General features: G+C 54.1%; 1 protein-coding gene across 5 annotated transcripts in view; it reads left to right on the top strand.

Annotated features, from left to right (window-relative positions):
- Positions 1-457: 457 nt before the first annotated feature.
- The window catches only part of NOTCH4 (notch receptor 4), a 29,773-nt gene continuing 17,345 nt past the window's right edge, over positions 458-12,885 (top strand). For all 5 annotated transcript variants that reach the window (XM_078000335.1, XM_015136048.3, XM_015136049.3 and 2 more), the window contains exons 1-17: positions 458-698; positions 1,465-1,546; positions 1,746-2,041; positions 3,205-3,552; positions 3,653-3,775; positions 3,890-4,126; positions 4,247-4,402; positions 5,047-5,241; positions 6,717-6,830; positions 7,543-7,656; positions 7,741-7,863; positions 9,393-9,552; positions 10,510-10,655; positions 10,925-11,077; positions 11,834-11,951; positions 12,177-12,264; positions 12,461-12,614. In XM_078000335.1, coding sequence (XP_077856461.1) covers positions 635-698; positions 1,465-1,546; positions 1,746-2,041; positions 3,205-3,552; positions 3,653-3,775; positions 3,890-4,126; positions 4,247-4,402; positions 5,047-5,241; positions 6,717-6,830; positions 7,543-7,656; positions 7,741-7,863; positions 9,393-9,552; positions 10,510-10,655; positions 10,925-11,077; positions 11,834-11,951; positions 12,177-12,264; positions 12,461-12,614 — 2,671 coding nt within the window. In that variant the 5' untranslated portion in view covers positions 458-634. The remainder of the gene's footprint in view (positions 699-1,464; positions 1,547-1,745; positions 2,042-3,204; positions 3,553-3,652; positions 3,776-3,889; positions 4,127-4,246; positions 4,403-5,046; positions 5,242-6,716; positions 6,831-7,542; positions 7,657-7,740; positions 7,864-9,392; positions 9,553-10,509; positions 10,656-10,924; positions 11,078-11,833; positions 11,952-12,176; positions 12,265-12,460; positions 12,615-12,885) is intronic.

Consider the following 12,885-nt stretch of genomic DNA (forward strand, 5'->3'; position numbering starts at 1 on the left):
CCTGTTCCCCAGAAGGAGAAAAAAAAGTCCTGGCAAGAGCCAAGATAAGGCCCAGAAGCCCCCTGGGTTCCTTTTGCCAAGGTGAGTGGTTTCAAACTATGACAAGTTGCAGGTTCTCTGATAAGCATCTGTAATAACCTGACAAATTAAGCATCCTCTCCTGGGAAGGGGAATACAGAACTCTCTAACCACCCAATACCTGTTTCCAGATCCTGCCCCTCCTGGGGCACAGGGGCAGCCACCTTGCAATTCTCATCCCTAGAAAGGAGAGACCAGATCAACAAACAGCAGGGCTGGGACTGCCCCGGGGGTTCCGAGAGTCCTTCTCCCCTCCTATCACCTGCCCTCCAGGCACACTGTCCTACTTCCCCCTACTTCCCCAGGGGTTGTCAGGGACAGAAGGCCCCTCCTTCATCCCCCCTAGTGTTCCTCCACTCTTCCCCCGCCCCCCATTACTAGGGTGTCCAGGACATTGTGTGACTCAGGAAACAGCTCAGACGTGAGGCTTGCAGCAGGCCGAGGAGGAGGAAGAGGGGCAGTGGGAGCAGAGGAGGTGGCTCCTACCTCAGTGAGGGCTCTGAGGGTCCCCGCCTGAAGAGGGACAGGGACCTGGGCTTGGAGAAGGGGCTCTGGAATGCAGCCCCCTTCACTGCTGCTGCTGCTGCTGCTGTTATGTGTCTCAGTGGTCATAACCAGAGGTGAGGCATGGTGTGGGTGAGGTGGGGGACCCATTTCCCATAGGAGGATGTCCAGTGGGGTGGGGGAAGAGGGCCAAGCCCCAGGTTGTGTGAGGGACACTGGGTGGAAGAGATTCTCACTGCCCAAATAGAAACGGCCTGCAGGGAAAAACGGCTGTTCCCGTGGACCTGCTTTGGGCCTGGTGCCAGGGGTAGTGACTGCCGGGGGATGGGTGAGAGGGTGCCCACCTCCAGGAAGAACCTCATCAGCACTAGCACTGGAAGACTCTTGCAGCCATAGGGAAGAGGGGAAGAGGGAACACACTGACCACCTGCTTGGGGAAGAGATGAGAGGGAAGCAGATGAGGACATGAAAGGTCAGGCCTACTAAGTCCCTTTCTGAGTCCAGCTGTCCCCACCCCCCGGATGGCTCAATGCTGGGCCTTTCCGGGAGGAAATCTCTTCGAAGTCTCAGCCATTCACCTCCCGGGAGCCACCTCCGCCCCCCTTCTGACCCCTGTTGTCTTGCTTCCGAGAGATGGAGTCCGAGGCTGGACTCAGGAGGCCAGAGAATAAACAGGAAAGGGGGGTGGGGATTAGTAACTGGGATGGAGGGCACTGGGGCTGGGGCTGGGTACCATGTGGAGAGTGGGGACAGGTGTGAAGAAGAGGTGGTTTAGAGCACCTGTGGGAGCTGCTGCGGGCAGGTCTCTCAGGAGCACCCGGAAGAGGAAAGGTGGAGGCACGGCACCCAGGGCTTCCATCGCGCCTGCCTCTCCACCCTCAGGGCTGCTGTGTGGGACTTTCCCAGAACCCTGTGCCAATGGAGGCACCTGCCTGAGCCTGTCTCTGGGACAAGGGACCTGCCAGTGAGTGTGCCTTGCAGGGGTGGGAGACTGGAGAGAAAGGGGGAGGGAGAGCGCGGGGGGAGAGGTGAGGAAGTGAGACCAAAGAAGAAAGGGAGGAAGTGAAGGAGATGAAGGGAAACAAATGAAGGCAGAGGAGGGAGGTGGGCAAGAATGGGAAGAGGGACCAGTGATGTGAGTTTTCCTCTCCTCCCCTGCCCAGGTGTGCCCCTGGCTTCCTGGGTGAGACGTGCCAGTTTCCTGACCCCTGCCAGAATGCCCAGCTCTGCCAGAATGGAGGCAGCTGCCAAGCCCTGCTTCCCGCTCCCCTAGGGCCCCCCAGCTCTCCCTCTCCACTGGCACCCAGCTTCTCGTGCACTTGCCTCCCTGGCTTCACTGGCGAGAGATGCCAGGCCCAGCTTGAAGATCCTTGTCCTCCCTCCTTCTGTTCCAAAAGGGGCCACTGCCACATCCAGGCCTCAGGCCGCCCACAGTGCTCCTGCATGCCTGGATGGACAGGTAAGCGCTGCTGGGGGCAGCCAGGAGGGGACAGGCAGGAGCAATGGGCTAGGCTGTGGGTGGGGAAGATGGAACTGGAGCCTGAGAAACTGCAAGCCCTTTGAAGACAAGCCATGAGAATCAACATGCCAATTCTCCACGACCCACATTCACCAGCAGGGTTGTACTGATAGCTAAAATGTTAAAATATTTCCAAATTAAGGGTGCCATGAGCCCCCTTTGTGCACCATCCTGATGCCTATCCTAGCACCCTTAATCTCCCTGCTGCCTAGCAGCTAGAGGCTCATTGCTCGGCATACAGGGGTCTTCCAGGCTTTTGCATTCTGAGCATCTGAATGGCTCCCATTCTGAGTGGAGGGAGCCATAATATCACCTGGGAAGACTGCAGTGGTGGGAGAGGCACCGGGAAGGGAGGGATGTGACCCAGAGAGAGGAGTGGGGCCACCCCAGGAGGAGGAGTGTAACCCTGGGGCAAGTTTAGTGCTTCAGACTAGGGGCTCTGCGACAGCCCCTGGATCCAAATGCCAGCTCTGCCACTGACCAGCTACATGACCTCGTATAAGATATTTTAGCTTTCTGGTGTTCAGTTGTCAGCTGACAAACAGGGAGAGTAATGGTCACACTTCATAAGGTTGCTGAGAGGACACAAGGGGCCGATGCTCAGGAAGTGCTTGCTCAGCTCAGTACCTGGCACCTCCACGGCGGCCGCCATTACCACTGGTGCGCATGGACTGTGAAGTGAGTCTCCAGGTGCCTAAACCCACTTAAAGATGAGGAAACCAGGATCAGAAAGGCACAGTGGCTCACCCAAGGGTATACAACCAGTTGTGGCACAGCAAGGTGCCACCTGAGTCTCCTGTCTGCAGACGTGGGGTGCTTTTCACCTCCCCCCAGATCACCCATGTGCCAGATTTTCTCAGGCAAGGACAATTTCCAATACTCTCATCATCACTTTAGAAGATATGGTCGCTCCAGATAAACCCTCCCAAACCATGGCAACACTGAGATCAGGGGTGATGGAACAGAGCAAAGAGAGTATGGTAATAAAGCGAAGGAAATATGAAAATGAGACCCAGAGATAATCCAGAGTGAGCACTGGGTAACCTCAGATGGGCTAGAATTCACACAGTGCTAGAAACGGCTCCCTCTGTCCTCTGCCTCAGGTGAGCAGTGCCAGCTTCGGGACTTCTGCTCAGCCAACCCATGTGTTAATGGAGGCGTGTGTCTGGCCACGTACCCCCAGATCCAGTGCCGCTGCCCACCGGGCTTCGAGGGCCATGCCTGTGAACGTGATGTCAACGAGTGCTTCCAGGACCCAGGACCCTGCCCCAAAGGCACCTCCTGCCATAACACCCTGGGCTCCTTCCAGTGCCTCTGCCCTGTGGGGCGGGAGGGCCCACGTTGTGAGCTCCGGGCAGGACCCTGCCCTCCTAGGGGCTGTTCGAATGGGGGCACCTGCCAGCTGATGCCAGGGAAAGACTCCACCTTTCACCTCTGCCTCTGTCCCCCAGGTGTGTCCTCACAGGGGCTCTCCTGCAGCCCCTCTCTCTGGGCAGGGCAGGATGTCTCCCTTGGAGCCTCCTCCCCCAGTTGATTCCACGACCCTGTCAGGTTTCATAGGCCCAGACTGTGAGGTGAATCCAGACAACTGTGTCAACCACCAATGTCAGAATGGGGGCACTTGCCAGGATGGGCTGGACACCTACACCTGCCTCTGCCCAGAAACCTGGACAGGTGAGTTGTTTAAGCCACATTCATGGCACGCGTAGCCCAGAGAGTTGGCCCCTGGCCTCCCCTACTCATAGGGCTCCCAGCTTCAGCCCCTGTCCCCTCCCCAACCCCCTGCAGGCTGGGACTGCTCCGAAGATGTGGATGAGTGTGAGGCCCAGGGTCCCCCTCGCTGCAGAAACGGTGGCACCTGCCAGAACTCTGCGGGCAGCTTTCACTGCGTGTGTGTGAGTGGCTGGGGGGGCACAAGCTGTGAGGAGAACCTGGATGACTGTATTGCTGCCACCTGTGCCCCAGGATCCACCTGCATTGACCGGGTGGGCTCTTTCTCCTGCCTCTGCCCACCTGGACGCACAGGTATGGGGGTAGAGGGTATCAGGAGGTGGGAGGTAGAGAAGGAGGGCGAGAGAAGCACCAGGATGGCTGCTAGGAGCCTCAAGTGGCCTCTGAGAGCCTCACCTGCTCTTATCCCTCTAGGGCTCCTGTGCCACTTGGAAGACATGTGTCTGAGCCAGCCGTGCCATGGGGATGCCCAGTGCAGCACCAACCCCCTCACAGGCTCCACACTCTGCCTGTGTCAGCCCGGCTATTCAGGGCCCACCTGCCACCAGGACCTGGATGAGTGTCTAATGGGTGAGGCCACTCCCACTTCAGAGCCTCTCTGAGCCTCAGACAGGCCTCTGCACTGAAGACAGAAAAGGGCAGATTGCTTTTCCAATTAAAAAACCAAACATCAGCTGGGCGCGGTGGCTCACGCCTGTAATCCCAGCACTTTGGGAGGCCGAGGCAGGCGGATCACAAGGTCAGGAGATCGAGACCACATTGAAACCCCGTCTCTATTAAAAAAATACAAAAAATTAGCTGGGCGCTGTGGTGGGTGCCTGTAGTCCCAGCTACTCAGGAGGCTGAGGCAGGAGAATGGCATGAACCCGGGAGACGGAGATTGCAGTGAGCCGAGATTGCGCCAATGTACTCCAGCCTGGGCGACAGAGCGGACTCCGTCTCAAAAAAAAAAAAAAAAAAAAAAACCAAACATCTTTTTCCTTGAATTTGCCCAGATTTGGCATCTCTTGCCTGCATGACCCTCTCTCCAATGCTCAGCCCCTCAGTTCCCATAAATTTGGTCCCTTATTTCCTCTCCATCTTAAAGACACAAGCCCCTTCACCAATTTGGTCTCTTCTGCCACATGCAGGCCCCCACACCTTCCCTGAGAGTCTGACCTCCTTGCCCTTCCCGCCCTGACCCCTGTGGACTCCCAGCTTTTCTCTCCTCCCAGCCCAGCAAGGCCCAAGTCCCTGTGAACATGGCGGTTCCTGCCTCAACACTCCTGGCTCCTTCAATTGCCTCTGTCCACCTGGCTACACGGGCTCCCGTTGTGAGGCTGATCACAATGAGTGCCTCTCCCAGCCCTGCCACCCAGGGAGCACCTGTCTGGACCTACTTGCCACCTTCCACTGCCTCTGCCCACCAGGTACCAGCTGGATGGAACCTTGGGTGGGGAAAACAGGGAAATAGTCCTGAACCCACTAGGAATGTCCCCTCCAAAGTAAGGACAGCCTCAGGCCAGTTGGGTAAGTTACCACAGATGCTTCTCTCTCTACCCCCAGATAAAAACTCACGGACACCCATGACCCCTAGGAGAAAGGTTACCACAGATGGTAGCAAGGTTATGCATTCCTCAACTCTGGAGGGAGCTGCCATTCATTTCATAGTCATCATAGAGGCTGCAAAACCTGGTCCACTGTACAGAGCAGCCCAGCAAGGGAGGGTAGAAAAGCAGTTCATAAACTTTCCGTGCTGCAGCCTTTACTCAGGTCACCCCAGAATGCTCCCTCTAATCATAGAAACTCTCCCATGTAGAGATGAAAGGTAATCCCTTAAAATCCCAAAAGCCCTGTGATACAACAGGAAAATGTGGTACAACAAGAAAAAAATTGCTGCAAGACTGCACCCACCTCCAGGTTAGTTTTAATGGGGAAAAGTCACCCCCGGGAGAGAGCAACATCAAGGAGTTGAATGAAATCAGAAAAATAACAGCCGACTTTATGCCAGGTACTGTCTGAGCATCTTACAGGCATTGTCTCATCTACTTATTACAATAACCCTGTGAGGTCAGCACTGCTACAATGCCCATTTTATAACTGAAGAAACTGAGGCACAGAGAGGTTAAGTGACTTGTCCAAGGTCACCCAGCTACCAACTGGCAGAGCTGAGATTCAAACCAAGGGCTTCAACAATTATAACCACTACCCCATATCGCCTTTCTAAACTGAGCGGCACCCAAAGATACTGGCTCAGGTCATCCCACAGACAATCATAGAAAAATAAGAGAAAACAGGTCGGTAACCCAAGGGACAACGTTGTAGATATCAAGGAGCTTCAGAAGCAGACTCCTCAGGCCAGAAAAGACAGGAAGACAAGGTCCGGAGGTTGATCCTGCCTCAATTCAGGATGAGACAGTGGAGACTAGGATGCACTCAAAGCAACGGGACAAATATGGGAGCAACAAGCTTCCCAGATGCACTTCAAATTCCTCCACTTTGGGATCTCCGTTCTCCCTGGCATGGAGGCCCGCCCAGGCAGAAAAAGAGGCGGGACTCGTTCTCCAAGCCAATTTGTCCTATTTGTACCTCGAGGTCCTCCAGGCTGATCAGCCTGCCCTGGTGAGCCCCGTCCTCTGTATACACAGGAATGACCACAAAAAAGCCTTGCAGTCCTCCCCCAGGTCCCCAGCAAGCACCCTGTTTCTTAGCCTTTCACACCTCAAGGAGCAGGGCCACACACTGAGGAGCAGCAGGGCCTCAGGGTTCATCTTGTTCAACCCCATGCAGACAGCACCTCAGGGGAGGACCGCCTGAGGGCGTCGGGAGCAGGGCTGATTCTAGAGTACAGGTCTCCCAGGCAGACCTGGCTGAGCCACAGCCCTCATGATCCCCATGTCCCCAGGCTTAGAGGGGCAGCTCTGTGAGGTGGAAACCAATGAGTGTGCCTCAGATCCCTGCCTGAACCATGCGGATTGCCATGACCTGCTCAATGGCTTCCAGTGCATCTGCCTGCCTGGTGAGTACAGATGCCACTCTGGCCACCCTCAGACCCCAGGCCTCTGAACCTGCAGAGTTCAGGCCCAGCAATCACCCAAGGCCCCTTGAAGCTCTCTCTAGACTAGCCAAAGAGTCCTCCAAATCTGTCTTTGCTCCCCAAAATCTCTACTGTTACATCCCCAAATCTTCCCTTGCTTACTTGCCCATTCTCATCTCTGCCCTGCCAAATCACCCAATGATCCCTCCTTTCCAGCCGTCCCGCACAGGCTCTGTGTATGCATGTTGAGGTCCCAGGCTGGTCTTGGCACTCTCATCATAACCCCAGGGAAAGCTGCCCCAAGCCTTTCTTCTCCAGCCTCACCTGACGCCCTTCTGTCCCCTGCTACTATAATAACTACATTCATTCACCACTTACTCCAGACTAGCCATTTGGCTGTGTACTTTTCAGGCGTTATGTCATTTAATCTTTTTAACAATACCATGACGTAGGTTCCATTATTATTCCCCTTTTACACAGAACAGGAAACTGGGGCCGAGAGGGTGGACCAGCTTTCCCAAAGTCACACAGCTGGCAGGAGGCTGAGCTTCACCTTTTCCGCATCACTCTCCTGTTACCCCACACCCACCTGCCCCAGGTGTCTTCTCTGGGAAGCTCTGCAAGTTCACCTTTCCATGCTGTGCCTCCCTCGATGACCTTGGCCTCCTCTCCCCACCCAATTCCACCCCACTAGGATTCGCCGGCACCCGATGTGAGGAGGATATTGATGAGTGCAGCAGCTCTCCCTGTGCCAATGGTGGGCAGTGCCAGGACCAGCCTGGAGCCTTCCACTGCAAGTGTCTCCCAGGTAAACTGGGGCACACACTGTGGGGGACAGCGGGGCAGGAGGCAGATGTCCGTGCAGGTCCCTGACCTTCCTGCTGTGCCACAGGCTTTGAAGGGCCACGCTGTCAAACAGAGGTGGATGAGTGCCTGAGTGACCCATGTCCCGTTGGAGCCAGCTGCCTTGATCTTCCAGGAGCCTTCTTTTGCCTCTGCCCCTCTGGTTTCACAGGTTAGCGGGGGAGGCATTGGAAAGAACTGGCAGAGTATCTTATTCCATTTGGGTTGGGGCAGAGTTCATTGGCGGGTGTTTGATGGTTGGGATGTGAGAATAGAATGAGAATGGTATCCTTTAAAAGTATTTAGTGTAAAACCTGCACAATTGTACAACCATACAACCATGGGGACAAGGGCAGGGGTTACCGTAGGGCCCACATGGGCCCAATGTAAATGGTGTGATTGGGGCTCGGGAGAAGAGGACTGGGCTCAAAGAAAAGGCATTCACTTGCTTATTTAGTAAGCACTTACTAAGTGCCTACTATGCCAGACACGAGGCAAATCTGAGTAAGACAGTTGCCATCCTCACGTGACTTTAAGTCTAATACAGAGAGACCAACAAGTCTCCTGTTGATTATAGCCCACAGAAGTGCTCTAAGAGAAAAATGTGCAGGATGCTACAGGAGCACAGAGGACCAGCCAACCCAGACTAAAAATGGAGGAGGTGATGGCTGAGCTGAGTCTTGAAAGATAAGCAGAGACTAGGTGTGGTGGCTCACGCCTGTAGTCTCAGCACTTTGAGAGGCCAAGGCAGGTGGATCACCTGAGATCAGGAGTTCAAGACCAGCCTGGCCAACATGGTGAAACCTCACCTCTATTAAAAATACAAAAATTAGCCAGGCGTGGTGGCAGGCGCCTGTAATCCCAGCTACTGGGGAGGCTGAGGCAGGAGAATCACTTGAACCCAGGAGGCAGGGGTTGCAGTGAGCTGAGATCGAACCACTACACTCTAGCCTGGGCGACAGAGGAAGATTCCGTCTCAAAAAAAAAAAAGAAACGAAGGAAGGAAGGAAAGGAAGGAAGGAAGGAAAGAAGGAAGGAAGGAAGGAAGGAAGAACGGAAGGCAGGCAGGGAGGGAGGGGAGGAGGGGAGGGGATGGAAGGGGAGGGAAAGAAAGGGAGAAAGAGAAAGAAGGAAGGAAGGAAGGAAGGAAGGAAGGAAGGAAGGAAGGAAGGAAGGAAGGGAAGGAAGGAAGGGGAAGGGAAGGGAAGGGAGGGAGGGAGGGAGGCAAAGAAAGAAAGAAAGAAAGAAAGAAAGAAAGAAAAAAAAAAAGAAAGAAAGAAAGAAAGAAAAGAAAAGAAAAGAAAAGAAAAGAAAAAAGAAAAGAAAAGAAAAGAAGGAAAGAAAGAAAGAAAGAAAGGAGTTTGTCTAAATAGAGTGCCAGATAGCGTGTTTTAGCTGGAGATAACTGCATGTGCAAAGACACAGATGGAAGAAAAGCACACCCCATTTAAGGAACTGTAAGAAAGCCAGAGTTAAGGGTGCAGCAAGGCAAAGATGAGAAATGCAGCTGTTGCACAAATGTCATGTCCTGCAGGACTCTGTGTATCATTCTGAGAAAGTTAATATCTTAAAGGCAATAGGGAGCCATTGAAGGACAGGTTCATGGGTTCATGGGGATTAAGGCACGCATAAGAAGTAGCCTTTGGCCCAATGAAGGATGTGGAGGAGCTGTTTTCTTTTTGACCCATCTTCCCACCCCAGGCCAGCTCTGTGAGGTTCCCCTGTGTGCTCCCAACCTGTGCCAGCCCAAGCAGATATGTAAGGACCAGAAAGACAAGGCCAACTGTCTGTGTCCTGATGGAAGCCCTGGCTGTGCCCCACCTGAGGACAACTGCACCTGCCACCATGGGCACTGCCAGAGGTAACATCTTCCAGGCCCTCCCCATCTGCCCCCTCCTTTGGGCTCCCTTCACTAGGACGGGAGAAGACAGCCAGTGAGGTGTAGGTCTGTGAGAAATGACCAATGGGGAAAAGGAAGGAGATGGCAAAGTTCTTAGGGTGAGGCAGTGGGAGGGCTCAACTGGTAAGTGTCATCCAAGGAGAAGACAGTCCCCAAAAACTGGTGGAAACAGAGGACCAGGGGATCAGAGCAGAAAGAAGAGCATTAAATCCCAGGGCAAATTAATCATTCATTAGAAAAATATCTGGCACAGTGCTGATTACGGTCTCACGCCAGTAATCCTAGCACTTTGGGAGGCCGAGGTGGGCGGATCAACTGAGATCAGCAGTTCAACACCAGCCTGGCCAACATGGTGAAACCCCGTAGCTACTAAAAATACAAAAATTAGCTGGGCATGGTGGCGCACCTGTAATCCCAGCCACTTGGGAGGCTGAAGCGGAAGGATTGCTTGAACCCAAGAGGCAGAGGTTGCAGTGAGCCAAGATCATGCCACTGCACTCCAGCCTGGGCGACAGCGCAAGACTCTGTCTTAAAAAAAAAAAAAAAAAATCTGCTGAGCACCTACTTTGTGTGGCTACTGTTCCAGGCCTTGGGGGAACAGCACAAAGCAAAAGAGACAAAGCCACTGCTCTCGTGCAGCTTTCATTCTAATGAAAACAGACAGAAAATAAGCAAGTTACAGAAAGAATATATATATATACATACACATATGTATAAATGTATATATGCACATATCTAGTTGGAGAAAATGAGCAGGTGTTGGGGAGGACAGGGGCGGTGCTGAGAGCAAAGTCACTGAAGAAAGAGGCCAGAATCTCAGGGCCAAAAGAAGAGGAAGTCATAGGGGTCCAGGCAGCAGGGAGGGGAGCAGATGCAGTAGGAGAAGAGAAAAACCCTCCCCTTTCTCTTTACAACCAGATCCTCATGTGTGTGTGACGTGGGTTGGACGGGACCAGAGTGTGAGGCAGAGCTAGGGGGCTGCGTCTCTGCACCCTGTGCCCATGGGGGGACCTGCTACCCCCAGCCCTCTGGCTACAACTGCACCTGCCCTATAGGCTACACAGGTGAGACCCTCCCTAAACCATATACACCCTGTGCTGGTCACCTCCTAAGTCAAGGGTAAGGCAGGTGACCATGGGCCCTGTGTCTCAGTCACCACTAAGGAGAACTGGGCTGCAGGGGACACAGGTGATGTGTGGGAGGTGGTGAGAAAGGAGGTTGATGGGAGAGAATAATAGGGTTTGGGATGAGGAAGGGAAGGAAAAGGAAAGAGGAGGAGAGTGGAGGGAGGGAAGGAGGACACCTTTTCTCAGCCCCCACCTGTTTCCTTCAGGGCCTACCTGTAGTGAGGAGATGACAGCTTGTCACTCAGGGCCATGTCTCAATGGTGGCTCCTGCAACCCTAGCCCTGGAGGCTACTACTGCACTTGCCCTCCAAGCCACACAGGTCCCCAGTGCCAAACCATCACTGACTACTGTGTGTCTGGTGAGTGCCCACTGTGTCATGGGGCTGGGGGCCACAGGAGAATGGAGGAACTGGGGAGGGTATGCTTGTGTCACATTTTTTTAAATTTAATTGGACAGACCAACCTGAGAAACATAATGAAACTCCATCTCTAAATTAGCTGGGCACACAGTGGCTGAGGCCTGTAGTCCCAGATACTCGGGAAGCTGAGGTGGGAGAATGACTTGAGCCCAAGAGGTTGAGGCTACAGTGAGCTGTGATGGCACCACTGCCTGGGTAACAGAGCAAGACCCTATCTAAAAAAAAATAAAGTATTATATAAATAAATAAAAATTAATTGGATGGCCGGGCGCAGTGGCTCACGTCTGTAATCCCAGCACTTTGGGAGGCTGAGGCGGGTGGATCACAAGGTCAGGAGATCGAGACCATCCTGGCTAAAACGGTGAAACCCCGTCTCTACTAAAAATACAAAAAATTAGCCGGGCGCGGAGGCGGGCGCCTGTGGTCCCAGCTACTCGGGAGGCTGAGGCAGGAGAATGGCGTCGGCCCGGGAGGCGGAGCTTGCAGTGAGCCGAGATCGTGCCACTGCACTCCAGCCTGGGCGACAGATCGAGACTCCGTCTCAAAAAAAAAAAAAAAAAAAAAAAAAAAAAATTAATTGGATGGCAGTGAGCTGTCATTTTGGGGGGGGGGTGTATGTCCTATGTACAGTGTGACTGAGGTCACAGGTCAGGTTACAGGCAAGGAACCCAAACCCTCACAGCCTCCTCTCTCCAGCCCCGTGCTTCAATGGGGGTACCTGCGTGAACAGACCCAGCACCTTCTCCTGCCTCTGTGCCATGGGCTTCCAGGGCCGGCGCTGTGAGGGAAAGATCCGCCCCAGTTGTGCAGACAGGTGAGCAAGGCACAAAGACCCCTAGAAGGGAGAAAGCCCCTCATCCTTCCCACCCCTCCTCTCATCTCCCCTTGGGCTCCAGGCTGCCTCCCACCCCACACCCCTCGTTCCGCCTTCCCTCCTGGCTTGCCACCTCCCAGTGGTTGCCTCCCAACAACATCACACACTACCTTCCCCTTGTTTCCCGAACTTCTTCCTATCATGCCCTGTCTCTGTGTTGTTCAGCCCCTGTAGGAATAGGGCAACCTGCCAGGACAGCCCTCAGGGTCCCCGCTGCCTCTGCCCCACTGGCTACACCGGAGGTAGCTGCCAGGTGAGGGCCATTGAAGCCAGGTGTGCTGAGGAGGGAAGTGGCTGGGAGGGAAACCAGGGAGGGTCACCTGGTCCCAGGCCATTCAGGAGAGAGTTTTTGAAGGAAGGGATTTCGAGGAGCTGGAGTGAGCAGAGGACCATCTCTGGGCTGGGAATCTAATGCTGTGTCCTGCCTCACACTCCCTCCCACCCCTCAGACTCTGATGGACTTATGTGCCCAGAAGCCCTGTCCACGCAATTCCCACTGCCTCCAGACTGGGCCCTCCTTCCACTGCTTGTGCCTCCAGGGATGGACCGGGCCTCTCTGCAACCTTCCACTGTCCTCCTGCCAGAAGGCTGCACTGAACCAAGGTAACCAACCAACCAACCCCAGCACTGACTGGAGAGCAGATGAAGAAAACATGGGTGTTCTCACCTGCCCCATTCCTGCGGGCATCCACACAGCCTTTGGCCAAAACAACCACCTGAGAATCAAAACCACACACACAAATCAGTTCTTGATTGCACAGGTGTTGAACTGTGCAATCAGAGAAGCCTAACGCAATTCCTGTTACCTCATTTAACACAATTCAAGCAACACCAACGAGCCCATTCCACAGGATTCCAGTTTAGCCCAACCATG

The sequence above is a fragment of the Macaca mulatta genome, chromosome 4 (assembly GCF_049350105.2).
Source record: "Macaca mulatta isolate MMU2019108-1 chromosome 4, T2T-MMU8v2.0, whole genome shotgun sequence".
Lineage (NCBI taxonomy): Eukaryota > Metazoa > Chordata > Mammalia > Primates > Cercopithecidae > Macaca > Macaca mulatta.